We start from the raw sequence: 26,443 nt of genomic DNA, 5'->3' as shown, positions 1-26,443 counted from the left end.
AAATATTTCTGGTCACACTACAGATTTAGAAGTAAAATGCTGAAATAATATATTTGAGCCAGGATTGCTCATTTCTCTCCCTCTTCCCTGAGGTGCTCCATGGGAATAAATTAAGTACTGAGGGAGGTGCATTAAAATGAGTCTCCTTGTGGCTAACAGCAACTGAGTATCCTAGGTCCCTAATTTATTATCAGAGTAACTTAAGCTCTGGGGAAATTATGCACCACTAACCTAAAAACCAAGGATACGTCAATGGATTTTCAGAAGAATACAGTGTAAGAGGATTATGTACAACACTGTAATAAATGTAAGTTATACCAAGGCTTGTGAATATTAGTTTTACAATAATTAGCACCAGCTGCTGGGTAGTATGTCTTTCTCTGTTTAACCTGATTTCACAACACTGTTTACTTCTACCAGTCTATAGCCCAGAGGGGGTACCTAAAGGAAAAATCTAGAAAATGCTTTCATGAATCACTTCTTCTAAAATATAGAAGTTTTAATCACATGACCTTGGCTTCCTTATCAATCTCTAATACTTAAAAAAATATATATATATGTATCCATGATATAATATTTTCTAATCCAGAAGCTTGACCCGCATTTAATTAAAAAATAAAAATTATAAACAATGCCAATGATATAAGTATGTCATAGAAAATAACATATCTGACCATATTTTCAACTGAAGTCTCGTCTCTTAAAAATTCAAAGGGGCTTCCCTGGTGGCGCAGTGGTTGAGAGTCCGCCTGCCGATGCAGGGGACACGGGTTTGTGCCCCGGTCCGGGAAGATCCCACATGCCGCGGAGCGGCTGGGCCCGTGAGCCATGGCCGCTGAGCCTGTGCGTCCGGAGCCTGTGCTCCGCAACAGGAAAGGCCACAGCCGTGAGGGGCCCGTGTACTGCAAAAAAAACAAAAACAAAAACAAAAAAAAACAAAGGTAACACTTTTCTAGTATTAACTTAGAATATGCATGATACAGAATAAACCATTTTTATTATAACTATTATTAGCAATGAAGCAGTTACACATAAACATGTAAACATTTACAAATAGTAATGTCTTTGAAATGTAAATGCAAAAAGTCAACTCTATCTACATTATAGTTTAAGACTAATAGAACACCAAAGAGAATTATGAGAATATAAATGGTCATCAGTTAAAGTTTAATTACTGCTCAATAATTCACTCTTTAAAAAGACAATGAGTTTTGATAAATTCTAACCACAGGGACAGATATTTTTCCTGCCAAAGCACTTCTCTTGCTCATGGTGCAGCATTCTATCTCTATCTAGTATGGTTGTTCCTCGTTCAAGGTAACACAGGTGATTACATTCAAATGGCATTTAACATAAACTGCACCAAACTGCCCTATAATTTCATTTTGTACTGAATTAATTAACTTCTCAGTAGGTGGCTGAGGAGCTGAACATAAGCCTAAAGAAATACTTGACTGCTTACCTACCTTACATGCACTGTCTCTAAATCAAGGAAGCTTCCATTTTAATAAACAGTACCCGGTAAAATACATTTAGTAGGAACCTAAAGGGTAAAGATAAGGCATTTATAATAAATGGATTTAATTTTCCACATATATGCACGTCCATTTAAAAGAAGTCAGGGGGGCACTGCAGACAATTAGGGAGGATTTAACAAAACTAACCACGAGTTGGCATGTCTGATATTTTTAAAGACTGTTTACCTTAGGAGGTGTGCATTTATAGTAACAAAATGCTTTCTTTGTCCTTGCAAGATGTTTAAATAAAAAGCTCATTACTTTGTAGCAATTAAAATACTATCTTAATGATGTTTTAAGTAATTTATATCCCAGAGCTTGAAATGTAATTTTCTAAGCTATTATTATCAGATCATCTGAATTATAATAAAATACCTATTCTTTCTATTATGTATCTCCAATTATAACATTATTATCAAGATCTGACAGCTAACTCCTTGTTTCAAGTTTATTAGTCTTCATATATCAAGAAACAAATGAAAAGGACAAACAAGGAATGTAAAAAGCCAGCTCATAAAAAGCTGAAATGTTTTTATTACATGGTATATTTTTCTCTGTCATAAACTTCCGGTTTAGGAAATGAGAAAACAAATAGTTCTTTTGACAAACTCCTCGACAAAGTGTTTAACTCTGTATTTTTAGATTTTTGTTTAACTGTGGAAGGAAGGGAGAGGGAGGGAAGGAAGGAGGGAAGGATCCTTAACTTTTTATTATACCTTTCGAGGGGAGTGGAGAGTGGGGAGAACTAACATCTAATGAGTACCATGTCAAAAGAAGTACAGCTGAAGACTACAGTCGGATTTTAAAGGCTTTGTAACATACAGTTAAGATGGGACCTCAGAAACAGCCTAAATAATTTTGGGGGGAGGTGGTCCTTGGTCAGACTTCGCCTAAATGTTTCTAGGAAGATGGGCTTCAGGCTTGTTTCAAAGTGCCCCCTAAGGGCACAACTGCTAGGTAATTTCTCTAAGAACAAATTCTGTTTCCTGTACAACTTAAATCCTTCTTGATATAATACGCATAAGGAGAAATGACAAGCATATAATTTAGAAGTTTTAACACTGGTTTGTTCTAAGGAAGGCTTTAACTAAAAAAACCCAAAAATACAAGAATGCTTAGATGCCAGTTTCAGAAACAATTTTTCCTGCAGCATCTTCTAGCTCAATAATTTAGTGGCAACGACAGTTAAAATGCTGTCAAAAACAGCAGTGAGGTTTAAAAAATAAACAAAAATAATATCCATTAGATTTTTAATGTCATTTACTGAATCGGCAATCACAACTGAGATTTACGAGACCCTTCTAGTTAGAAAAAACAAATTAATCCTACCTTTTTAGGTTTTCATACACTTGATTGTCTCTAAATTCTATCAGGCAAGCATATAGGATTTCCTTCTCATCAAATGCTATGTCTATCCTGGTGTCGCCAGTCACAAGAGACCTTTTGTATCATTACTCCCTTGAGTCCCAATTCTTACTAGGAGTCCTGGGTAAACACAAAAGTAACCTGGCAGTTACATCATTCTACATAAATGAAAAAAGACTCTGCTATCTAAAAATAATGAAAGGCTCCATTTAAATTAATGTTATTTTTTGTCAAGTGTTCATTTTACTTTAAAATAATGTAGTTCTGATCCAAATAGAGTTCTTACAAGCTTTAAAAAGATCTCTAGAGATTACACACAGGGCAGTAATTTAATTCTTATATTTTCATTTGTTGCAATGACATTTAGGGTTCAGTGTGAATTGAGATTTTTAGTGCTGTTGCTGACACCTTAAGGAAACTGTTTTATTTTACTTGGAAATTCTGATTAGATTTTTTAAGATTGTCTAGCTGTTGTTTATAAGAAACATAATTATTAAGAAAATGGATTTTTTTGTTCCTTTGAGGTATTCATTCTGTTGCTCTTTATTCATCACTTGATTTCATAATCTTGTTTGTGTCACTATGATTAGTTGCTATGGAAATTACCTCCTATGGAAATGATTCCAATGTCATTATTGAAAGAGTATGACTTTTAATGACAAATATCAGTAGCAGACATGAACCCTTAATAGAAAAAGGAAATCTAATTAAAATTTTTTAGATGGATTAATTCTGAAAATTATTATCATGGCCAACTTTTCTGATATTTTGAATCGGCCATCTGCTTTTTAAATAAGTACTGAATGAATCTTAAGGTGTTAATCAGCTACTCACTTCCCCTAATGCCAATGTCACAATAGAAATTAGTACCATGCATAGAAAAGTGGAAGTAAAGTATATTTCATCTACCTGTTTCTTAAACTAAAAAATGTTTTGCTTTACTTATGAGAGTTAATGTCAACAGGATTTCAGGGCTCATCAAGGAAACAACTTTGAACAGCACATTACATATTCCCTTTAAAAATGAAGAATTTAATATTCAAAAATGTATCTCAGGAATCTGAAAGGTCACTGAGTTAAGTAGTGAGTTAAACAATAGATGAGAGCCAGTGGACCATTAGATGAGAATTCCAGAATGCTAAGAAGAAATTTTCTTGGGTGGATTTTATAATTTGTGGTTTGAATAAAACTTTTGAAACATTCCATTAGTATTAAAATCCTCACAGTGAGAATATGGCTCTTATTTAACACATTTTAAATTACTAGACAATCCCTCCCCGAAGAAATTTTAATGCTTTCTTCTGCCTAGTGCTTGTTCACTGCCTGGTACTAACTTAGGAATAAATTAACCCTTCCAATAATTGGGATATTGTCTAGAAACTGCCTCCTGCACTCTGCTAGAGAAATCCATTTCTTCATTATAAAACATTTTTTTACAACTAATAGCTTATTAATTATTGATGTAAATCACTGTCATATTTACCTACATAATTACATATTACTACATCTATAGTGCTTCTGAATTAAGCCACACAGTTACAGATTTTGTTAAATGTCTTAGACGTTAAGGGTTTTCTACACGTGTGCCTGCAACCATGATCTAGGGTCCAAAATGTCTTTGATAGATTTCTGCCGTGGAGCTGGCACTGGCTTGGCTTCAAAATTGGTTTTAGTGTCTGTGTGCTCACCATCAGTTAAACTATTTTTCCTGGCAGGAAGAAGTTTTCGAGGAGCAGCCATTGGTTTCTGTAAGTGATGCATTAGGGTCGATAATTTGGTATCCAAAGGTGAGGTCTGAGATACACTTGTCTTTTCCCAGTTGTCCTTAACCAATTGATCTGTGTTGCTCTGTGTTTTTAAGCTGAATGCAGCTTTACCAGAAGGAGGAAGGGGAGCTCGTCTCTTTTTCCCTTTCCCATCATGTAACTGCTTGCTTGCAGGAGATAATACCTTTTTCTTGATGACAACTTGGTGATTACCATCAAAGAGTGTGGCCCAAGGAGGTGGTGAGGATTCTTCATGCTGACCAATAAGGAACTCTCCATTTGTCTGTTCAATTTTTTTTTGTATTATATCAGTTAAACTTTCAAGTTTTATAGGTGAATCAATGCCTGTAATAATTTTAAGAAAAAATACATGGAAAAAAATTCAAAAGCAGTATATGCTTTGCCCAAGAAAGTTATTACAATATGTTATCTAAAAATAGTTATCAAAAACAGACTAGGATAAACAAGTGTTTTTTTTTTTTAATGTGTTTACTTGTAAAAATAACCGAACTAATGGAACCAAAAAATAAGGAGATCGGGCTTCCCTGGTGGCACAGTGGTTGAGAGTCCGCCTGCCGATGCAGGGGACACGGGTTTGTGCGCCGGTCCGGGAGGATCCCACATGCCGCAGAGCGGCTGGGCCCGTGAGCCATGGCCGCTGAGCCTGCGCGTCCGGAGGCTGTGCTCCGCAGTGGGAGAGGCCACAACAGTGACAGGCCCGCGTACCGCAAAAAAAAAATAAAAAAATAAGGAGATCATGTACTGTGCACTGCACACACACACACACACACACACACACACACACTTAAAGATATTCCTAAACAAATGTGTAAAATCCAGCTTTCAAAGGAGTGGAGCTACATCAGAATTTTTTTGAATTCTACAGGTTAAGTATTTATAAAATATCTTTTGTTGGATTTAAAATCTATTCTGACTTCTAGGTAAGAGTGGATTCCCTTTTATAAAACCCTGATATGTAAACTGGGAAAATGTAACTGGATTAGTATTCTTTCCTGTAGACCAGCGGTCTCTGTAATAGGGGAAAAATCCAAAACAAAAAACCCATGGAAACAGAGTGAAGCCTTAATACCACTTTGGTTATGATCCTTGGGAAAAATAGAACACAGATAAACGTCTATTACATGACATATTCAAATGTGTAAACTCAAATGTTTCATTTTAAATCCAACATTTTAAGGTATATGTAAGTGCAGGGACACTGGTGGAAAAATACACCAGAATTTAGCTCTGACTTGTGCTTATTCACAACACTATTCACTGAGGCAATCCCACAAAGACAAATAACCTTCAAAGTGTGGGAAAATGGAATATTAATGAGTCTAGAAATTTTAAATTTTCCAAAGTATTAAACTTAACCAATTTTTTGGCCTGAGATGAAAGGGTCCATTTATTAATATTCATTTATCAATGCTACTTTAAAACAAATTTAATAAAATATGGAAAAAAATTACTGAACATAATTATATTTTAGAATCTCAAGTTTACATTTCAGAATTTTCATGAGCTACTTAGCTAATATTTATTTTCAGTGCACCCTTATTCATTTTGAAGCCTTAACATTTTTGTTTGATCTTAAGCATTCAAACTATGAAAAATGTGTATTCATTAATTTTGTATTAATTCATCTATTAAACATGAGTTCCTTAGACTATAATCATAGTCTTTTTTCATTCATTTTGACTGTGCCCTGAAAATTTTAGCATTTTAATGTCAACAGAATAAGCTGCTTGAGTAAGGACAATGTTGTTTTTGTTACCCTGCAGCTTAGAAAAGACAAACCCCACTTACTCATATCATGGTAGACTGAGGTTGCCTCTTTTGTCAAGAACAAAGGTGGTTTCCGTGGTGACATACTCTCAATTTTCATAAGTTCTTCACAACAATGCTTCCATTGGCCTAAGAAAGACAGAAAAAGGCACGCTAGTTTAAAACATAAATGTGAAGATGTATATTTAATTTTCAACAGATATTAACACATTTTTTGATTTGAAAAGTAAGTGAATTTATAAAGCATTATCTTAAAGAAGCTATAAAATCCTAGTACTTCCCATGATTTCAAAGTCTAAGTCTAGGCATAAAAGTACTCTAGTTTAAATATAAATCTCTATGAACAGATATTAAGCTAAGATCTGTAGGCTATTAAATACTATACTACTTCACTAGATGGTCAATAACTGAAATCTCTATTTACAGCAAAGGTTTGTATAAATTCTCTCATTTTAAATATTAAATAAAAACATCCAGTATTTAATACAGTTGAAAGGTAAAAATTAACTGAAATATAATTACCTAGCAGGAAGTAGAAAAAAACGTAAGGAGTAGTGGTTCTCAAAAATGATTTTAACTTTGAAAATTTTAATTAAGAAATAAGAGTTGCTTATATAAAAATGATCTCTTAAGATGATTATCATGTCCTTTCAAAAATCAGGAAACTAGAAAAATGCTGTATTTTCATTTTAGTTAGGATATATAAAAACCTGTTAGCATAAAGACAGATCACTCAAAATTCTAACTGGATCTAATCTGTTTTAGGACGGACACGTTAAATAAAGCCATTAGGCATTCAGAATAATAATAAAAATACTCTTGAATAAGTTGTTTCAATTAAGTTAAAATTCAAAAGTGTGGACAACATTAATTTTTCTTGTAATTATGTTTTACTATGTTCATCTCAAAATAAAATTCTCAGATTTATTTCTCCTGAGTGGGTGTAAAAGAAATGTAACCTTTCCGTCTTTATTGTGGACCTGCACGCTGGGTAACAGCTGTGCTAGAAACTATGTGTCTATATATTCATTACAAAAGTAAGTTATGGAGGTTTACCATTCTTATATTCTATCTTACATTAGCAGAAAAGTAAATGTAATATACACGTGCCTTTTTATAATGATTTATGATCTATATTTCTCTCTTATTAATTCTCAACCTCCATATTCAATATCCAACTTATTTTCCATGGCTTAAAAATTAAAGACACTTCATGTTTAGTCAAATTATCTATTTTTGTTGATTTAAGTCTAATTTACTGTCATGTTAATAAGGTAATATATGCATAAACTTAAAATCCACCACCTAATAGTTAAGAAACATAAAAAAACCTTTCAGTATGCTTAGAAACATAAAAAATAGTTAAGAAGCATGAAAAAAACCTTTCAGTATGTTTTATTACAATGCTAAGTATAGAATATGGTAAAAATTTCAAAATAACTCACACAGCAGTTTATAAAGGGAATAAAATCTTGAGTTTGAGGCTTCAGAGGTTGCCCTGTAGAATTTAAATCTAGTAGGATCTGAGATCCGATAACTTATTCCACCTTTCTACTTTTTTAGATGAATATGTAAAAGCCAGCCTTTCCTTCTTGGGGGCAGGAAAAAAAGGCCTTATCTACTGGGAAAGTAATGAAACACTTTAAACCAGCAAACAATTCTCTGTCAAACCTTAGACAAGTTATGTAGTGCAGTATTTTTTTCTATATTGATAGATGAAAGCTCTTCATTGTTAAACTGATAGCAGAATACTAATCATGTTGAAAACTGGAATATAAAGCCACATTATCCCATGTATTACAGAGTCATAGGTATAAATGTGGTATGTTCACTGGTCAAGATGTTACAATTAGACATTTACTTTACCAGTAAATAAATTTTCCATGCACAGTTAAACGTAATACTAATATGCTAACATAAAAATAAAGGCCCAATATGAAATATTAAATGGATACATTTTGTTCACATAAAATCTGTATATTGAAGATGTTTCCCACCATATTTATTGTTACAATGTTCCCAGTCAAGTTAAGCTGCTTATTTAACTCAGTATTTATATTATTAAATATTTGAAAAAATTTATCTTTGACTCACCATTCCTAGCTCTACCCTATTTGATCATCCAAAGCAAGTGTCATTCCTCTTTTACATGTTTGTTAGCTCTCCAATATTAAAAATTAGCTATTACCTCCCCCTTGCCTCCTAACCTTCACTCCTTAGGCTGTTCTGCCACAGGCTAAACACACCGAGTTCCATTAGTGTTTTCTCATGATTTACAGTTATCTCACCCTCACGATTTTATACTCTTAAGCTAAGTCAAGTAATTGAAATTTGTTCTAAGTACTAAATTACTGTTACTTTATTCTGCCCTGGATATCTATCCTCTACTTTGTTCTACACATCATATTTCACCTAAGATCACAAGAGGCTACACTTATCACTAGGAGGGTAAAAATTTTAAAGTACAAGTCAATCTTCAGGATAGTATAAACCCTTCCATCTTTGCTTCATACCTTCATATCTTACACAATGAATTCTAAACAGCAAATGTAATAGAATTTATACTTTAAAAATTAGACAGATTGGCAGATTTTATCCCCAAAGCATTAAATACTAAAAAAGTAGCCAGACCTGAGAACCTAGTCGTCATCACTTTCTTATTACTTTGACACTATAAAAATGTCATGAGATTCTTATCCCTCTAAGTCCCTCTTTTAGCATGATAAATTATTTTACATAATTTGGGGAATGAAAACATGAGATCATCTAATAGTAGTTGATATCCAGACTATAATATTCTGGCATTTTTACTTTCCTTTACTCCTCCTTCCTGTTTTTGTCTACATAAAAATTATAAAATGCCAGAATCATTTCTAAAAGTAACACAGTCTTTTTTATAAGACAGACTCTCTAAATCAGAGCATTTAGGAAAGCGGTTAAAATTTTAGCTGTGATCAGCAAATGAAAGGAAGTTGCTGTCTTTTAAGTTACACACCTAAGATCAGCTGAAATTTTAAAATAAAGAAATGTAGCGCATGCTAATAAGCCTGGAAGAAATATTTAAATATCTACTGAGTGTCAAAGGACAGTATTTAAGGAAAACAAATTATAAAGAATCCAAGAAAGCCATGCAGAGAGTCCTCTGGTTCCCTGCAATAAACCTGTAACCTTTTCAGGCCTCAATTTTCTCATCTTTAGAGCAGTGGGAAAAAATTTCTACCTCACTGGGTTGTTATGAAAAATAAATGAAGCCATATGGTATGTGGAAGGTAATCAATAAATTTAGATCCCTTTTCTTCCCCCTCCTCAACCATCAGTGTAATAACTGACCAGGCCATGGATCAGAGAAGGCTTATAAAAATTAATCTGAGGACTGCAGATATTAACTGTTTTTAGAGTTCTCGGTAACAGCTCCTAAAATGTCCTAAAATATCTCCAGGATTATTTCTAGGAGTTGCAGAAATAACTTTCTATTGTTTGGAAATGGCTCTACTTTTCAGTTCTGTAGAAAAGTATTCTAAAGACATAAAATTCTGATTGAATCTACAGTAGGCTTAGTTTGCTTAGAAACAGCCATTATCAATAGTCTACATCTTCAATATACAATTTTAGTATTTTCCTGTTGATAAAATTCCTCCTTAAATTGAGAATATTAGAACTTCACATATTTTACATACTAGGACTCTATTACATTACTATCACATTGTTTTTATAATCCATGCCATTGAACTGTATTATTGAAACTGAAAAACCATATGTGCAGTTAAAAAAAAAAAATCTCTTTGGATGATGTCCAAAATGATATAATAATGAATTGAGAGTTAACCGAAGCCTACATAAAAATGAATCTCCTTTTGAACATTTCAATATTTTATGATCATCACTACCCTAGAGAAGTTTTTTACTCCTCATATAGTTTATTATTCCTTTGATCAAACACACTGCCTTAGGTAGTTTGACCGAATATTTTGAAAAACTGTGGTCTAGTTGTTTTAGAGACCAGAACTTAAAAGTAACAGGTAAGTATACTAGGAATTCAAAGGTATACTATACTATAATCAGTCATGCACTGGGGAAAGATGGAGAGAAAAAAGCATCAATGCACTGATGATATACTACCATTTTATTCAAGAGCATAACAAATTCTTGATACAAGCTATACAATTATAATATAATCTTAATATTTAGATTGCTATGTACAGCCCTTCATGTGACATGAATATACTACTAGAAAATCCAAATGTCAACTTACTAAGATCAAAGAGATGCTGCCAGAAGGCTTCCATCCACTTCTGAAGATCTTCTCTGTTGTCAGCTGCAAAAATATGAGTTGTAGCCTGTCCAGCAACAGGGTTGATGACAGAGAAATTATGGATTCTTTTCTTTTTATCCTTATCCATTGCCCGAATTCTGGTTTCCTAAATATTAAGACAAAACTGTTGTTTTACAAGAGACTATTTCTGTAATGATCGAATAAATGTTTTATTGCTTAGCTACCATATTTATACCAGGTGCAATTACAATCTTATTGCTGATCGTCTGAAATTTAAAATATGTAATTTTGAGAATTTTCAATATTCAAGCTCATATCTAGAAGGTTATTTTAAAAATGCTTGATATTAAAAATACTGAGTAATATTTCAAAGTATACTACATATAGCACTTATGTTAAATTACATGAGATTAAAACATAATCTCTGTGTCTATCTCTTAGTTTAAGTAGGAGTTTGCTGTCTTTTATATACGTCTTAAAATTTGCAATAAAACAAGTACAGTATGTTATAACTCTGAGTTATGTTAACTGTGTTTTCAACAGTAATAAAATAGAAGAATCAGTAAAGTATGTTTCTTATTCTAATACTCATGCATAGTATACAGTGTTATCAGTTAAAGCAGTAAAACCATAACTTAATGTTTACTACAGTAAACAATTAGGCTTTCATCATTAACACTTATTTCATATGTAACATTCATTTACAAAGCTCATAGGTAAAGATCCATAAAGTAATATAACCTTTATAATGGTAAAAATTATTTTTTTAAACGATGAATGCAACATTTTACAACAAAGGCAATGGTTTCATACACGTTGATAGTCTAAACCTTTTTTCTGAGTGGTACTAGGTATGACATTGTGTGATCCTTCTTGTGTCTATGTGTAGAAGAGACTATTCCCAAGTCACACACAGGCACTGCTAAGTCACATGATAAGCGAGCAACTACATGTAGTTTCCAAGGAATCGTGGAAAAGAAAGTCTGGAATAGACCTATCTATTAAGCAAAGATAGTGATTTGGCTGCCTGGATAATGATTGACATGACATTTTCTACAGCAATGCTGTTCGTTAGAAATATAATGTGAGCCATGTAAGTAACTTAAGATTTTCTAGTAACCACATTAAAAAGGGTAAAATGAAACTGGTGAAAATAATTATGTAATAATTAATTAATATATTATTTTAAAATAATGTATTTTTTGTAACCCATATATTCAAAGTATTATTTTAACATATAATTGATAAGAAAAATTTGAGATACTTTACATTCTTTTTTCACACTACGCCGCCAAAATCCAGTCTGTATTTTATACTTACAACATATCTCAACTTGGACTGGCCACATCCTAAGTGCCTAACAGCCACTGGTGGCTAGTGGCTACTGTATCGGCTAGAGCAGCTCTACAGCAGTATGGTTAAGCTTACTGTAATGCGTGTAGAAGAATACTTGGCTAGCAGTTACAAAAGCTGATTCAGAGTGGGAAGAAATTCTTCACTTCATTGAGTTTAGAGTGAAGAAAGTCTGTGTGCAGAGTCACACACCAAAATACACATTTAATGATGTCTATGTGGACATTATAGAAGTTGGAAAGAGTTTGGAAGAAAAGCTGTTCACTCCCTGAAAAACAGGTAAATATGGGCAGGTGAACACCATACAGGCTACATAAGAAGTTCTTTTCTGAAGGAAGGAACTCCTATTCAAAAATCACTTGAGAAAAAGTATGCTATATAAAGTAGCAACATAACTTTGAAATTTTCAAGTATCCCAAAATATAAGGATTGATAACTTAGAGACAGTCTATCCTGTCATTTTTTAAAAAGCAGGAATGCGAGTGTCTTCAGAGGATTGTTAACACTTATGGCCGACACTGTAATTTTATCATAATAGGGTCTTTTTATACTCCTTTATACTTTATACTCCTTGGTAATAAACTTTGTGAATTAACTTTTTAAAGTAATTACTTACACAGTATTTAAAAATGCTGCCTAGGGGCTTCCCTGGTGGCGCAGTGGTTGAGAGTCCGCCTGCCGATGCAGGGGACACGGGTTCGTGCCCCGGTCCGGGAAGATCCCACATGCCGCAGAGCAGCTGGGCCCGTGAGCCATGGCCGCTGAGCCTGCGCGTCGGGAGCCTGTGCTCCGCAACGGGAGAGGCCACAACAGTGAGAGGCCCGCGTACCGCAAAAAAAAAAAAAAAAAATGCTGCCTAAATGGCATCTTTGGAGCCTGATAACATGTAATCAACCTCTTTAAATATAAAGTTTATTATCACTAGCAGAGAATGACTTAAGCTCTCAGAAGAATCTTTGATATGCTTCTTTCAGACTAAATGAAAGCTGACTCAGATGGAGGGCTGGGGGGACAACCCTCTATTGCTGTATTAAAAAAAAAAACCTGAATGATAAAATATGAAGTATTCTTGTTGCTGAAATTGTGATTCCCTCCACCCAAATCCATTTTAATACAAATTTCTGACTACCTTTTGTATATAGAATTAAAATGGATTCAACTTTTAAATAAGTTGAAATTTTTACAGATGAATAGGTACAATTATTAATAATACCAGGATACCATTTCAAACAAAAATAGCTATGTAGAAAATCTGACAAGCTGGGTCATGTATATCCTTCTAATAGAAAATAATACAATAGTATATAAATACTGTACACTCCGTTAACACTGGTAACCATAAATACCGCTAAATTTTTACAACACGAGAGGTTTCTAAAAGGTGCAAATGAAACACAGATCATCTGAATTAACCTCTATATTTTATCATCCAAAATAATTTAACTAATGGGAAATTTTTTCCACCAAAAAAACTGTATGTCAAAGAAAAAGTGAGTAAACAAAGTTTCTGATAATGTCAGAAAGTTCGTGCAATTTTTTTTTTCACTATGGCTAAAGTATCAATAATAGTGCTCAGGACTTCACTTCCCAAACAAGGAATGGATTAGAAAACACAAGATGAATTTTAGGACTGTTATCATTATGGGCTCACACAATGTATAGATAAGTATCTCCTCTCAGCAGGGTATGAAAGCAAGCAACTTGGTATTCTTGCCCCCATTATTTACATCAACTAAAATACTGCCTGGTACCCACTAAGTGATTGAAAAATATTTGATGAATAAATGAATAACAAAAGAATAACTCAGATAATGCTAAAAAGTTTTACACTGATAGACTCAGATCCTAGAGATAATCTGCTCTTTAATTTATAGATGAGGAAACATGTTCTGAGATAAGCGTTCTCTGCAAGGTCAGTTTCTTGTTTTGTTTTTGCTAATTCCAAACCTTTTTATTTGATTTGGGAGGCTTTAAAACCAACTCCTATTGATACGTAGATAGATTTGAGATTATTCACGATGAAATTTTCATCCTTGGCTGGCTCTACTTTTGTCAATCGGCACATATTGAACTACAACTTTCCACTGCATGAGACGATGGTTACCCCAAGAAGGCCAAGTGAAGTCAAGAAAGGTACAATCTGAGAAGTCAATTTTGTAACAAAATATAATTAACTCTGAAGTCAAAGGAAAGTTTCTTTTAGGTTTTTCATTATTTTTGAATTAAAACTGTACTTCAACCTCTCTATTTCTGTAGTAATGGAAAATTACTAGATCAGAACTAGATTTATAAATTGTTTCCTACTTTACTTTTGACTATATGACTTTAAAAATGTCTACTACATACCCAGATTATAGTTTCTAAATACTCTTTCCTAATAAAAGGAATCAGAACTCTTTAGAGAAATGGCTTATCCCCAGCCTGGGCCAGGAAATATATAGGATGGGCCTGGAACATCTTGTCCTACCAGAAATCAAAGATTACTAGGGTTGTACCAAAAGGACTCAAAAGTAAACTTGAAGAGGCTTCCAGTAGCCAAGGATGGGACAATCTGAGCATCAATAAGAATTACAATGGTAATGGACTGATGCATGAAAAGTCTTTAAATCCACAAATTCATAATGATATTTAAAAACTAACTCATTGGTCACCTCTGAAGGATGCTAGGGAACCGCCTCATAGATTTGGTAACTAGTATATAAATGCAAAAAATCAAACCTTTATCTTGGGTATCTTGTAAAAACTGTCCTTCAACCTAACAGCTGATGAAGTAGAGGTGTCCCAGCTAATAAATGAAGAAAGAATGGTAAAATAGCAGCAGTTTGCAATCCCTAATGAAATAAAGAATCTAAGCAACGTTCATTAGTGGATGTTAACGTGAGTGGAAGACCCAGACGTTATTATATGCCTCCTGATAAAAGTACTAAGACATATCCTTACTAATCAACCAACAAACAAACCTAAATCTGATTCAGAAATAGAAGAAAAAAGACAACTTGAAGATGCAATCAGCAAATTCTAGACTCTGAAAAACTCTGTAGGATAAATGACCAAATTTCTTCAACAAACAAATTGTGTGTGTATATGTGTAGGGGAAAGAGAGAGCGAGATAAAGAGAGGGGTAGAATAAAAGCCAACAGACTAAGAGATTTAAGAGAACTAATCAATCAATGCAATGTATGGTCCTTATTTGGATCCTGATTCAAAAAGTTGTTTAAAAAATTACAAGACTGAGACATTTGAACACTGTCTGGATTTTTGATGATATATTGACTTCATGTACGGCTATAAATTTTCAGTACGGCAGTTGTAATATTTACAAGTAAAATGATATGATTGCTAGGATCTGCTTCAAAATAATCCAACGGTGGAGGAAATGTGTGAGGGTACAGACGGGTTCATTTATACTATTCTTTCTATAGATTATCTTGAAATTTTTCAAAAAAACAATTAAAAAATAAAATACAAGTACAAAAAACTAAGAGCCTGCTTTCTTATCTATAATGCAGAGATAATATTTCACTCACACCTTCCTCACAAACATGTTGTAAAGATAAATGAGTTCTTTGAAAGGTGTCTGGTCTAAAGTCTTGTTAACCAGGGATGAAGACAAAATTGTTGATGGCTAAAAACAAGCTTTAGACCTTATATGTATTCTAATGACAAAGAAAGCATACCTTCTACAATATATGACAAGGAATGTTTGAAGTATATAAAGCATAACCATAAATTAAACCAAGCATTAGGTCTGATTAGTATTAGTGATATAGTTATTTTCAATTTATGTCAATGAAATCAGATGTAAACTCTTAAAGGAAAAGACTGCTTAAAAAATTCTTTTTGCTGTATTTAATAAGGGACAATCTGAATAGGTGATACATGCATTAAGAGGACTAACATAATATGAAGAAAATCCCATGTGCTTCATGGTAATTTTACTTGCTAGCGTCCATGATAAATGTAATGGTTAAAAACAATTTCAAGACAATTTAACAAAGGACTATCACACCAACTAGTGTTATTGACTTGTTTGGTACAGATTTTATGATTCATTAAAATGAAGTGATGCATACTATTTAGATCAAGAAAAGACTATTGATCTCAAAGACTCACATTTCTTCTCCATTCCAATCCCCACCCCACTGGCAATGGATAAAACTTTGGCTAATAAAATGCTTTCTACAACGTACAGGAGATTCAGTGGCTCCAGTTAAGTACCCCTTATTGAGAATGTCTAGCTCAACAACATTCATAGGGAAGTTTTTTGAAGTTGAAGCAATCACTTTGAAGTAAATCATCCTTTCAAATTTGGATTGAAAAGAGGAGGGGGATAGCTTTTAGGCTTTTCTTTCCTTAATGTGACTATTTCCACAGATGGCTCCCTCTGAAAATTAATGAACTGACTTAGCCTTACAGGAAATGCCATTTAGAAGGACAAGAATTATAGTCAGAGAACAGATCCTGTGATCAAAATAGCAGAACTATTATTTATATACCTTAGCAACTGTAAAATTCATGTTTTCACATAATTTTTAAAGCAGCATTAAGCAAAATTATTATTTTCTAAATCATGAGAGGAGAAAGAAAACCAAAAGAAAGAAACTTTGTATTTAATATTTAACATTATTAAGCATAAAAAGATCTTAGAGACCCAGCACTGGAAATACACTAAAAACTGAAACAAAAACACTATCCAACCAAGTTGGCATTTATCAATGATCCCCTTTATTTAAGAATACTCTAATAGTACATGTCCCTTAGAAATTTACAAAGTAAGCAAAATAATTAAAACATCTACCTTATATTTAAAACCCAAGTAATTTAAAACACTGAGTAGATTGAATAGTTTAAAATCTATGAGTTTATCATAATATTGGAGGTGGTGTGGGACAACAGAAACAACACTCATGTGCTACTTCTGCAGGGGGTAACTCCACTCCAATACATATTGCCAATAACAATACAATGTCAACATGTAATAACACAACTCCTTACTCTGAAAATTGGTCATTAACATTAAACATTTACCCAGCCTTTTCAGGAAAGACTGTAATTCATTCCTAGTTGATAAGAAAAAGTCCTTTACAAAAGAATGCCAGCTAACACATACAGAAGGAAGGACAGTAGTAGAAGAACGTGTACAATCTCCAATGTAATGACCGATTCAGGTAAGGGCAATCAGTTCACTAAAACCATTATGTGAAAGATTGCTGAACAATAAAGATAGTCACACTGTGTCTAAGCATCACTTCATTGACTACTTGCTAATTGTAAAGACAAAAATTTACCTTTATAGTGGAGAGAGCTAGTGGTAACCACCTTAACCAAGTCATTAAACCTGGCATTGCCAATAGTAAGACACTTGACATCATATGCCTCTGAACAGAATTCTTCATAAAGTATTTGTTATTATCCATGAAATATTCTCATAATAATGTTTAAAATGAATTTAATCAAGCCCCTAGACCTAATTTACAGTTTAGAAGAAGTACCAAGGATGCACAAGCTTCGAATAGTCCTAGATTGAAAACAAGAGCTAAAAGGACATTTTGGAGACAACGGGGAAACTTGACTATGGACTGGATATTAGATGATATAAGAGAATTACTGTTAATTTGCTTAGCTGTGATAATGGTATTGTAATTATATATATATACGCATATACATAATTTTATATATATATATAAATTTATATAATTTGAGAGGCTCCTATTTCTAAAAGGAAGATGTTGAAGTATTCAGGGATGAATTATCAATGTTGGAGACTTATGTTCAAATGGCTCAGCAAGAAATATAAATAAAAGACTTTATAAACTTGCAGCTAAACAAAACAAAACTTTCAGCTATAAGATAAATAAGGTCCAAAGATCTAACGTAAAACATGGTGACTATAGTTGATAACACTATTGAATAAGTGACATTTTCTAAGAGAGTAGACTTAATGTTCTCATAAAAAAGATTTAGGGCTTCCCTGGTGGTGCAGTGGTTGAGAGTCCGCCTGCCGATGCAGGCGACACGGGTTTGTGCCCCGGTCCGGGAAGATCCCACATGCCGTGGAGCAGCTAGGCCGGTGAGCCATGGCCGCTGAGCCTGCGCGTCCGGAGCCTGTGCTCCACAACGGGAGAGGCCACAAGAGTGAGAGGCCTGCGTACCGCAAAAAAACAAAACAAAACAAAACAAAAAAAAGATTTAAAAAACTATAATCCAATAATGATTATAGTAATGATTACACAACTGTATATTATTTGTCAAAGTTATCAAACTGTACCCTTAAAACTGGTGAATTTTATTTTATGTAAACCATACCACCATAACAGCTGATTAAAAAATTAAATAAAATATAAAGTACTTAAACTCCTCCCAAAAAAAGAAAAATAGATAAAGCAAATATGACAAAATGTTAACGGTTAAATCTGGGTGGTATACAAGTGTTCACTGTAGTGTTTTTTTCAACTTTTCTATAAATTTGAATAATCTTATAAGCTGAGAAAAATAAGTAAAAATTACTTTAATATAAGATATAATTAGATAACAGTCATGTTTTTAGAAGTAACAAATAGATTTCTTGACTGAGATGGTGTTTGACATAGTTAAATAACGAGACCAGTGGCATTTACTATTAAGAGTGAAGTTTTCAGGTGAATGGAAGGGCTCAAAGGAAACCTGAGATAAAAGTAGGAAATGCTCCAACAACACATTAAAAGGATCATACACTATGATTAAGTGGGATTTATCTGAGGGATGCAAGGATTCTTCAATATACACAAATCAATCAATGTGATACACCACATTAACAAATTGAAGAATACCATACGATCATCTCAGTAGATGTGGAAAAAGATTTTGACAAAATTCAGCACCCATTTATGATTAAAAAAAGCTCTCCAGAAAGTGGGCATAGAGGGAACCTACCTCAACATAATAAGGGCCATATATGACAAACCCACAGCAAACATCACCCTCAACAGTGAAAAACTGAAAGCATTTCCTCTAAGATCACGAACAAGACAAGGATGTCCACGCTCGCCACTTTTATCCAACACAGTTTTGGAAGTTCTAACCATGGCAATAAGAGAAGAAAAGAAATAAAAGGAATCCAAGTTGGAAAAGAAGAGTTAAAACTGTCACAGTTTGCAGACGACATGATACTCTACATAGAAAATCCTAAAGATGCTACCAGAAAACTACTAGAGCTCATCAATGAATGTGGTAAAGTTGCAGGATATAAAATTAACACACAGAAATCTCTTGCATTCCTATACACTAACAACAAAAGATCAGAAAGAGAAATAAGGAAACAATCCCAATGACCACTGCATCAAAAAGAATAAAATACCAGAATAAACCTACCTAAGGAGGCAAAAGACGTGTACTCAGAAAACTATAAGATACTGATGAAAGAAATCAAAGATGACACACAAACAGATGGATGATATACCATGTTCTTGGATTGGAAGAATCAACATTATCAAAATGACTATACTACCCAAAGCAATCTACAGATTCAGTGTAATCCCTACCAAATTACCAATGGCATTTTTCACAGAATTAGAACAAAAAAATTGTACAATTTGTATGGAAACACAAAAGGCCTGACTAGCCAAAGAAATCTTGAGAAATAAAAATGGAGCTGGAGGAATCAGGTTCCCTGACTTCAGACTATACTACAAAGCTACAGTCATCAAAAAAGCACGGTACTGGCCCCAAACCAGAAATATACAGCAATGGAACAGGATAGAAAGTCCAGAGATAAACCCACACACCTATGGTCAACTAATCCATGACAAAACAGGCAAGGATATACAATGGTGAAAGGAAAGTCTCTTCAATAAGTGGTGCTGGGAAAACTGGACAGCTACATGTAAAAGAATGAAATTAGAACACTCCCTAAACCATATACAAAACCAAACTCAAAACGGATTAAAGACCTAAATGTAAGGCTAGATACTATAAAACTCTTAGAGGAAAACATAGACAGAACACTCTCTGACATGAATCAAAGCAAGATCTTTTTTGAACAACCTCCTAGAGTAATGAAAATAAAAATAAACGAATGGGACCTAATGAAACTTAAAAGCTTTTGCATAGCAAAGGAAACCGTAAACAAAAAGACAACCTACAGAATGGGAGAAAATATTTGCAAACAACGTGACTGACCAAGTATTAAACTCCAAAATATACAAATAGCTCATGCGGCTCAATAACAACAACAACAAAAAATCCAATCAAAAAATGGGCAGAAGATCTAAATAGACATTTCTCCAAAGACAAAGATGGCCAAAAAAGATGAAAAGATGCTCAACATCACTATTAGAGAAATGTACATCAAAACTACAATGAGGTATCATCTCACAATGGTCAGAATGGCCAACATCAAAAACATTTACTAACAGTAAATGCTGGAGAGGGTGTGGAGAAAAGGGAACCCTTCTACACTGTTGGTGGGAATATAAATTGGTACAACCACTATGCAGAATGGTATGGAGGTTCCCTAAAAAAACTAAAAACAGAGCTACCATATGATCCAGCAATCCCAATCCTGGGCATATACCCAGAGAAAACCATAATTCAAAAAGATACAAGCACCCCAATGTTCACTGCAGCACTATTTACAATAACCAGGACACAGAAGCAACATAAATGTCTATTGACATTTGAATGGATAAAGAAGATGTGGTACATATATACAATGGAATATTACTCAGCCATAAAAAAGAATGAAATAATGCTATTTGCAGCAACATGGATGGACCCAGAGGTTATCATACTAAGTGAAGTAAGTCAGACAGAGAAACACAAATATCATGATACTGCTTATATGTGGAATCTTAAAAAATGGTACAAATGAACTTATTTACAAAACAGAAATAGAGTCACAGAGGTAGAAAACAATCTTATGGTTACCAGGGACGAAAGAGGGGGAGGAATAAATTGAGAGATTGGGATTGACATATACACACTACTATATATAAAACAGATAACTAATAAGGACGTACTGTATAGCACAGGTGACTCTACTCAATACTCTGTAATGACCTATATGGGAAAAGAATCTAAAAAGAGTGGATATATGTGTATGTATAACTGACTCACTTTGCTGTACAGCAGAAACTAACACAACATTGTGAATCAACTATACTCCAATAAAAATTAAAAAAAAAAAAAAAGAAGTAGGAAATGCAAAGGGAAAAGTTTCTAAAGAGAAAGGGCAGGAATCAGTGCTGGAACCGGCACTGGAGAAAATTAAGACGGAAATATCGCAAAGTTACAGAATGTAACACTTTGTCATCAGTTTAATCTTTGAGATAAGCAACTAAATTATATTATTCTTCCCAACCTTAACCTTACCTCATGGTTTAATATTAAAATTCTTTTTGGTAGTTTAGACAAAAGTCATATTTGATGGAAGAGATATTTATGTCATCAGTCCTCAGGGTCAAATACAGCCCACGCTGTCCCGCCAAGTCTAAGGTCGAGTCTATACAAATTACTAGACAAACCATTTTCCTGTGAATCTGTAAAGCTCAATAGTGGAGCCACCACTGGGATTTCTAGGTACGCTGATTTCAGTCATCTTAATAATGGAGTCGATTGACTACAGAATCCCATCGGTTGCCAGGCCATCACCTTTATTACCACAAGGAAAAATGAGTCAATTGAAAAAGGTCAATTTAGTCAGACCATGTAGATCCTGTTAACTACTTTTCTGGAATTAGACTCGTGTCATCAAATAAGAAAATACAGATGCACTGACTACAATAACAGAGGAGTTCTATTATAATTGTCCTCTTAAATTTGAATGGTAAAGATTCAATACATGCCTAAGTCATTGCCTACAGGTAACTTGGCTTTGGACTCAGAACTTCATTTCAGAGTTACTTTTTACTTTCAAAACTGATACAAAGTGGATATGGAGATAGGGAAAAGTCTAATTTTGCCTTCCAAATCTTGTCTTGCAGTATGTCTATGAAGAAACAGATAAACAATCCATGAATTTTTATCTATTTTTTTCTACCCATTAGGAAAGAGTAAGCCATATAATTCTACTTACTAGCTAAACAAGTTCTATCTGATCTCTGAGTATGTTTTGTCACTTGTAAAACAGAAATAAGATACCTGTAAATCAGGGCTGACCTACATGCTCTGCCTCCCTTAAAGGGCTGAGATAGGTAAAATGAATACTTTGAAGACTGTTTTCAGATCAAACTTTTAAAATCTCATTTGCTTAGATTACATTTTAATTTGGTTTATAGCTATCCATATTCCATTGTGCATCATGTAAGAAAAAAATTGGTAGGATTCCATTTTTACTACCTAGTGAAAATAAGGTTAGACAAAATCATCTATGTAGAACTCCAGCCAAAAATACTTAACATGAATCTAGCGAAACAATTAGTCAAAAACAGATTTGGGGACTTGCCTGGACTTTTCAAAAATGTTAGTGTCATAAAAACCAAAAAAAAAAAAGGCAAGAGAAGGGCACAATTTAGGTAAAAGGGAAACAAAAGACATAGTGATCAGATGCAATCTGTGACCCTTGATGGGGTCTTGGATAAAACAAAAAATAAAAATAAGAAAGAATATTTTGGGAATAACTGGGGCAATTTGCTCTGTATCTTAGATAATATTATTTTATCAACAATAAATTTATTGAGTGTGATAATAATATTATGGTTATGAAAGAAATGTCCTTGTTTTCAGGAGAAATATGCTGACATATTCTAGGAAAGAAATGTTATGCTGTATGCTGCTTACTTTCAAGTGGTTCGGAAAAAATTTTTTTTTAACTATCTAGAGAGAAAGCAAATGTGGCAAAATGTTAATAGCTGAAGAATCTAGGTGATGGGTATCAGGTTTTACTTTTCTCTTCTTTCAACTTTTCTGTACATTTGAAATTTTCAAAAGACTATGGGGGGGAATGAACACTGCATAAACAAAACAAAACAATGAAAAAATTGTATCAATTTTCCAATAATAAAATTATACTTTCATTAACCTAATTTTCTAAATGAAAATAAATTCACTATGTTATAATACTGAGGTATATTATTTAAGAGCAACATTAATCTTTCTTATACACAAAACAGACAAATTAAGTGGACTTAATTACATAGTAAAAAGGTCTCACTGAAGGATTTCCTTTGAGCAAAAGGTAGTGTCATTTCTAAAAGCAGGATAGAAACAGATCAAATGTTACTATTGCAAAGATCACAGAAATTAACTAAATCCTTATACACTAGCAGACCAGTATCTACATGTTTTTTCAGGACATATAACTTTACATTTTTCCTCAAAAGATAACTTAAAGGCAAGTAGAACATGTATCTTACAGTTAACAGATGTGATGGCTCATATTTTATCATATACTTCACTTTAACCACTCTGCAGGTAAGCAAAGTAAAAAAACTAAGACAATTAATTGCAGTCCATAGGCAGAAAACATGACATTCTACTCTAGAAATGCCATTTTAACTCTAGACTAGGAATGCTATAAAAAGAGGGGAAAAAACCCTCTAATAAACACTAGACTTGGATGATAGATGAAAACAAATTAAGATTGTGAGATAAAGAAAATAAGCCTGCCTTAGACTGAAAACTTTTCCTACAGATTTTTGAGTGAAAACTTTCTAACTAAAATTTTATAATTTCCTTTGTATCAAACCAGTATATTTATGTGTATGTGGTATTCTCAACAGAATGTGAGGCTTTCTTGTCCTGGCAGAAGGTTGAACAACTGCCCATTAGCCCCATAAGAAATCAGAAAGTATACTCAGGAATTTCTTTTTAATGGGTTCATTTAAGTATTAACTAGAAAGAGCATCATCGTTAACATGAGCTAACAATTTATGTTTTTATAATCTCTTAATTAAATAAATTCCTAAAAAATTTAAATACCCTGTTAATGTGGAGTTACATTCTCTGCTTTAAAATCTATTTGCTAGTATAGATTCCAATTACTATGTTTTCGTAGGAAATATATAGTATTTCCTTTACCAGATAAGCTCTATAAATGGAAAGAAAAATAAGAATATCTTTACGAACTAACCTAGTTTTAGCAGTCCTTCCCTTTTTGTAAATAAGATGACAACAGTGTGAATTGTAATAGAAAAGAACAAACTTCATAAAATGTTATACCTTTATTTTCAAAATAGCATTTTATTTACCTTGTTAATGGACACTACCAAAGCTGGTTCCACTTTACCTTCGATTTCTTCTGGAGTGTAAAAACAATAGAGTTTACCCCCTCTTAAAACACAATACAACCTTCTCCAACTAATCAGACCTTCTACCATTTGCTGAAAAAGAAAAATCAAGAAACTCTCAACTTTATATCATTATTTATCATCTTAACTCTAAATTCAACAAAATACTTGAATTAGCAAAGTTAGTTTTTTGAAATGTTTTAATGTGATAGAGTTACCCATTAATTTACGATACAATAAGTCAATAGCCCAAAGTAAAAAAGTAAGTTTGTATCAGAGAAGAAAGGTGTGGAATTCTCAAAAGCATTAAGCAAAATAGAGGTAATAATTATCACATAACTTTTATATACATAAAATCATAAATCAATGCAGTTTTAGAGAAGTTAGTCTATTAAAAATTAGTGACTGGAATTCCACAGCAATTCACGTACTGACTCAGGAAAAGTATAAAAATAACTGAATATTCAAAATAATTGAATATTCAAAATATTCCCTTACTGTTCTAAGAACACTGGAAAATGTTGACTTCCCTGTAAGAATGCAAATTTTCTTTCCTCTTAATGGAATCTTTTTTAAAAAGCTATTGATTCATTGAGGCCCATAATTAATTATTTACTGAATACAAATAACTATGGTTATAAATAAATTAGGAGTAGGTGGCACAGAGGCAGCTTTGGAAGCCCAGAGGCCTAAACTGTGCCAAGAGCTGTCTGCCAGAAAGGCCTTCATGTGAAAGGTGTTGAGCAGTCCTCATCAGTTTCCACAAGGAGTCCTCTGGTACTGATTATCCTGTTACTGCTATTAATGAAGCAGAGGAACCTGGAAGAGGTAGCCCCTTAGCCATCAAAACTGCATCAGACCCCTCCCCTTCCCTACCTTCTCACTCCCAGCTGCACCCTCCCCCCACATTTGATGTCTAACAAGGAGAAAACTGTCATTTAAGAGAAGACTTTATTAAAAAAAAAATACTTCACAATATCAGAATGCCAAACAACTGCCAGGATATTAAGATCAAAATTAGAGCTATAATTGTTGCAGGATATTTAAAGTTCTCTAACCTGCTGATTAAGAAATCCTGCAAACGCATCCTCAGCCATACAAGCTGGTTGGGCGACTAATCGGCAGCACATGTTACCATATAAGGGAAGCCAAAACGAGGACTCTTCTATTTAAATGAGAAAAAAATCAAGTTATAAATATATGTTTATTTCAGGTCATTATTATACATTTTGATTATTTTTACAATTTTTTTTTTGCTTTATATAAGAACATATGTAAAGGTTCATCCTGCTCAAATGACTGTATTCAATGACAAAATCAAATAAAAGAAAGCAGTCAGGACAGGATGGTATTAAACTGATAGTTTACAGCATGCTATCACCTGGAGTAGACATGGAACGTTTAGTCTCTTGATCTCTTGTTTGATCTTAAAGTAATTAATCAATGGAGGTAGTTCAGGGCACATAAGTAAACTCATGTATTTTAAAAAACATCCTAATAAAGTGATTTTTGTTTGTCAAATTCTACTTTTTGCTCTGATTTTCATTATAATAATTAGCAAAGTGATGCTCTGAATAAAACACTTCAGGGCACAACTTTATGATAAGAATTTAATAATAACCCTTTTGACCTTTCCCCTTGTCCCTTCCCTTACTGAACAACTCAGGTGTAAGCCATTATGTGGAGTCCACCACAATGGGTATCTGTGCCAGGAGTTGGGCAGGGGGCGGGCGGGAAGCAGTAGTGTGCCAGAGCTGGGTGCTGGGGCCAGTCAGGGTAAGGAAGGTGAGTGGGAGAGCTGCCTGGCATGAGGAATCAGAGCCTGAAGGGGCTGAGGAGGACGGATCACATGGGGAATATAGAACCCAAAAGGGGTCTCTGCTCAGTGGCCGGCCTGGCGTGGGGAGGAGGGGCCCAGGTAGAGTAAGGAGGGTATCTGTGTGCGGTGCTGCCCAAGTGAGGTGTCCGAATCCAGGGAAATTAAGAAGAGTGCGGGGGGCGGTCCAGCCACGGGAGTCAGTTTGAGAGTAACGAGGGGACCATTCACACATTTGGTGACCCAGACCAGTGTGTCAGAGCCTGGGGAGATGGAAATGCAAGCAGAGAGACAGCCGGGTATGGGGTGTCAGAGCACAGCAGGCTGAGGACGGTGTTCACATGGGCTGAGGAGGGCAGCCC

The 26,443-nt window shown here is 33.9% G+C and overlaps 1 protein-coding gene across 5 annotated transcripts in view; it reads right to left on the bottom strand.

The window, feature by feature from the left end:
- Positions 1-983: 983 nt before the first annotated feature.
- The window catches only part of RTKN2 (rhotekin 2), an 81,033-nt gene continuing 55,573 nt past the window's right edge, over positions 984-26,443 (bottom strand). For 4 of the 5 annotated variants that reach the window (XM_067710843.1, XM_067710846.1, XM_067710845.1 and 1 more), the window contains 5 exons: positions 25,324-25,430; positions 24,227-24,358; positions 10,689-10,854; positions 6,458-6,565; positions 985-4,993 (listed from right to left, as the gene is read on the bottom strand). In XM_067710843.1, coding sequence (XP_067566944.1) covers positions 4,458-4,993; positions 6,458-6,565; positions 10,689-10,854; positions 24,227-24,358; positions 25,324-25,430 — 1,049 coding nt within the window. In that variant the 3' untranslated portion in view covers positions 985-4,457. Of the gene's footprint in view, positions 4,994-6,457; positions 6,566-10,688; positions 10,855-24,226; positions 24,359-25,323; positions 25,431-26,443 lie in introns of all 5 variants that reach the window. The other variant, XR_010935984.1, reaches the window with a different exon arrangement.

The sequence above is a fragment of the Pseudorca crassidens genome, chromosome 16, assembly GCF_039906515.1.
Source record: "Pseudorca crassidens isolate mPseCra1 chromosome 16, mPseCra1.hap1, whole genome shotgun sequence".
In the NCBI taxonomy this organism is placed as follows: domain Eukaryota; kingdom Metazoa; phylum Chordata; class Mammalia; order Artiodactyla; family Delphinidae; genus Pseudorca; species Pseudorca crassidens.
This window is presented reverse-complemented; position numbering and strand designations above follow the sequence as displayed.